Source organism: Loa loa (assembly GCF_000183805.2).
Source record: "Loa loa unplaced genomic scaffold supercont3.617, whole genome shotgun sequence".
Classification (NCBI taxonomy): domain Eukaryota; kingdom Metazoa; phylum Nematoda; class Chromadorea; order Rhabditida; family Onchocercidae; genus Loa; species Loa loa.
This window is the reverse complement of record NW_018108797.1, coordinates 1-3,988: the sequence shown is the minus strand read 5'-3', so window position 1 is coordinate 3,988 and position 3,988 is coordinate 1. Positions and strand designations below refer to the sequence as shown.

The 3,988-nt window shown below is 29.8% G+C and overlaps 1 protein-coding gene across 1 annotated transcript; it reads left to right on the top strand.

Annotated features, from left to right (window-relative positions):
• Positions 1-3,034: 3,034 nt before the first annotated feature.
• On the top strand, positions 3,035-3,524 carry LOAG_13299 (hypothetical protein; the record flags this gene model as incomplete). The annotated part of the gene is made up of 2 exons (XM_020448667.1): positions 3,035-3,097; positions 3,390-3,524. 2 exons carry the CDS (start codon positions 3,035-3,037, stop codon positions 3,522-3,524), a joined length of 198 nt encoding a protein of 65 aa, XP_020301209.1.
• Between the last annotated feature and the right edge of the window lie 464 nt (positions 3,525-3,988).

Genomic DNA, 3,988 nt, shown 5'->3' with positions numbered 1-3,988 from the left:
ATTATCGCACGGTCACTTATACTCATATTCATACCTGATATTATCACACGGTCACTTATATTCATACCTGATATTATCACACGGTCACTTATATTCATACCTGATATTATCACACGGTCACTTATCCCCATTTGATATCCAAGAAATCATGTTCTATTTTAGACATAACATATCACAACAAAGAAAAACGAGGAAAATTCACTAGAGGTATGCATAAATGTCTAGAAATTATCAATTCACTTAATTTTTTCGTAACAACCATACATCATTTTGATCATTGCTTGACAATTATCACTGGAACAGACAGTGCTATCTGAATCGTTTGAAATGCACCATGTTCTAGACATCATCAGCCAATAATTCTATCCTTTAAACCAAAACAAAGTAACTGAAGTATCATTCCTGAAGAGTGACAGGATTCACGGAGGTCGATCGATTAATGTTGCATCATTACTTACTAGCACTGTTGGATCTATGCCCTGAAAACATGATGCATGAATAGTCCATTTATATGTCCAACCGTCCATAACAAACATAAGCGATTTTTGTGGTCAACAACGAAGGACATCATTGGTTGATTTGCCTCAATCATTGAATACGAGAAAAATACGCGTAAGTCTGGAATACCTTAAAAAGAAGCGTAGTGATTCTCCTAATGATGATAATCAATACTTTTCGAATAGATTATTCAGCGCTAATTTTCCACTTTTGATTACTTTCACTTACAGTTTTATTTCCTGTTTAGTAATTATTTCAAGGAGATTCAATTTCAAAGAAGAATGTAAAATTTATGATAACATCTGAATAGACTGGCAGCGATTTTTAAATTTTCTTAAATAATTGACTATTTGCCGTAAAAATTTGCATTTTTTCTCATAAATTCTGGAAAAAATTTGTTGTTTAAAAAAAAAATTTTGCGTTAGGTCAAATTTTTTTAGTTTTTCATTTGAATTCATTAACTTTCACAGTTTTCATTTCTTAGCACTTTGGAAAATTCAATTTCTTTTAAGCACAAATTACGTGCAAGCAAAAGTTTATGATGAAAATAATTGAAAACTTTAAAAAGCCTTCAATTCCATTTAATTTCATCCGGAATTATTCCATAAATTTTCCATCAACAACCGCACCAAAAGCGGTGAAAAAAATTACGAAAGCACCAATTCCAATGATTCCTATGAGTTTGCTTAAGTTCGAATTTGAAACTTTCCGGATGAGTTAAAAGGTTTTGGCATTGCTCACTGATATCATTCCTAAATTTACTTGAAATGAAATGTCTCTGCAATCCTTTATGCTTTTGAAAAAAAAATTATTAAGCCAGAAATGAAATCAAAAAAAAACAGATTTATTTTTAATTATCAAACTACTAGCAGCTTTATTTATATATTCCTCGCCAAATCTTTCAAACTTAAATTGACAGCATGCTAAAACTTTATTAAGCATTGGTTTTTAATTTGAATGTTATACTATCCAGGCTTTCCTAAAACGAAAGATTGCTTCTCTGTATGCTAATGCAGTGATTGATGCTCTTGCCGAATACGCCAACGATTCAACTAATTTAGAATACAAGTTATGGATAACGCGAAATTGTTGCTGCATTTCTGCAACTGCAATACGGAATTGATTTGCGATGTTTTTTGCACTTCGTGAACCTTCAGATCTAACATAAATTTAAATCCAAGTTGATTAAATAGATTTAAATCACTTAATTAATATTGCTCTGTGAAAAATTAAATAAAGATCTAATAGTGTCATTGTAATCTAAGTTAGTTGAATTCATTCATGTCACTTATCTTCCAGTTAATATTTTTACGGTTCACCAACTATGAAATGGTGAAAAGGTTGACATATTACAAATCAGATCGACATGACGTACGTGAAGGTAACAGAAGCAAAATGTATAAATGTTAACTGAGTTGTTAATGAAAAGGCAGTAAAGTAAACAATCTGTTGTAGAATTTGAATTGGAAAATAGTATTCTAATGAATGATAACATTTTGTTATCCGAAAATCCATAATTATATCGGAGAGAATGCTCATTTTATCATGCCTCCTAAACAGGATCAGGTTATCATGATGCGATCAAAGAATGATTCCGGTACTACGCTAAAAGAAAACACATGACATTATGAAATATGGAACATGCATGTATAATTAATTAATGATATAATGGATATGAATATATCAAGTAGTGATTTATGGAATCGAATTGGTCAGAAAACACATGACATTATGAGATATAGAACATGCATGTATAATTAATTAATGATATAATGGATATGTATATGTCAAGTAGTGATTTTATGGAATCGAATTGGTCACAAATATGAAATACAATGTGCAAAAGTTTGGTTGACACTTTTTGGCCATTAATATTTCATAATATACGTATGCTTGACAGATTTTTCTCGAAGCTACTAAAAAAAATTCATGTCAATTATATCGATCCATTTCAGTATACACTAAGTAAATAAAAGAATATATTTGATATATTAAAAAATAAAAGGATATAATTGACAATTGAAAGCTTTCCTTATTTGGAATGTGAGCATTTATCATAAGGAAGTCCCGAATTTTCCCAATCAAAATTTGATAAGCAAAATATCTAATCAGTTGAGGAAGAAAAGAAATTAAAGGAGTTGTTTGTCGAAAATTGCGTTTTGAAATGATTTAATAATTTTTGTTAGAATACTCATTTTTACTAGGTTATAAACTAATCTTTGGTTAAAATAACGATGATAATATATAAAATAGCAGTTGACAACGTTGCTGACAACGGCCTATTTCGTTGTAAAGATATTTCAGATTAGTATTTAACGGTAATTCTTGATTTTCATTCACCGATTGCTATTTATCATCTACCATTTTGTAGCATCCAAATCAAAAAAAAAAAAAAATTCGAATTTGCCAGAGTTTGTGCCCTCCCATTCAAAAATTGGCGCAAAGATTAAAGACCATATCACAAGGTCATATGATCGACAATATAAGAATTCATAATTTACTGGTTATTGTTGAATAGGTATCAAAGCACAAAGTTATGTGTCGCATACCAAATTCACATCAAAATTTTGTCTTTATCAGGATAAATATAACAATTTCGGTAGGTAAAAAGAAATTAAAAAAAGTAGGGCTATTGAAAGTAAATAAAAATATTTTGCTATTAGGAGAGAATTAGAAAAGCAATTTTTACATTACTATTTTTCCATTCCTTTCCTTCACTACTGTAAATCGAATTTTACTTTTTTCGAGTTGAATATATTCATGAAATGTCAATAATTCTTAATATTTTCAGATATTTTATGTTAACCTTACTTCATTTATTTCTTCTACTGCATTTTTCTCTATTTAATTGTACGTTCAGTAATGGATTCATATTGAGAACGGATGTAAAGGTAGAAGAAAGCCTTATTTATGTACAAGCTATCTGGCGACACGGTGATCGTGCACCACATCAATTACCATATCCAAATGATCTGAATGATGAAAGCTCTTGGCCAAGAGGATGGTCTCAGCTAACAAACGTTTGATTCGATTTTTTTTTGCAAAAATCTGAAACAAAATAAACATTTCTTCAACAAAAAGTACCTTCGGTTTTAGCAAAATATAAGTTGTTTTGAGAATAGTAAATTTAAATTACTTCCTAACAAATTGGACTATTCCAGGAGTTCAAACTTCGTTTCAATGTTTGTAACAAATGCTAGAAATTTTTTGTAGGCAATAATACTACCCTCAAACTGCCTGAGGCTTTTTCAAAAACATCTGAGTTCATCGATACACAAAATGAACCCACCCTATCGATCTATTTCAGTATACACTAAGTAACATTGCATCCAGTCGATTGTCATCAACTAACGACAATTTGAATTTATTTTATATTTTTGGATTTATGAAGTTTTTGGCTTAAAAAAAATAAATGGCTTTTGAAATACAACAAATGAAGTTTATTTCATATGATTTAACTAATATGATTTAATTGCTATAGACAGGAATG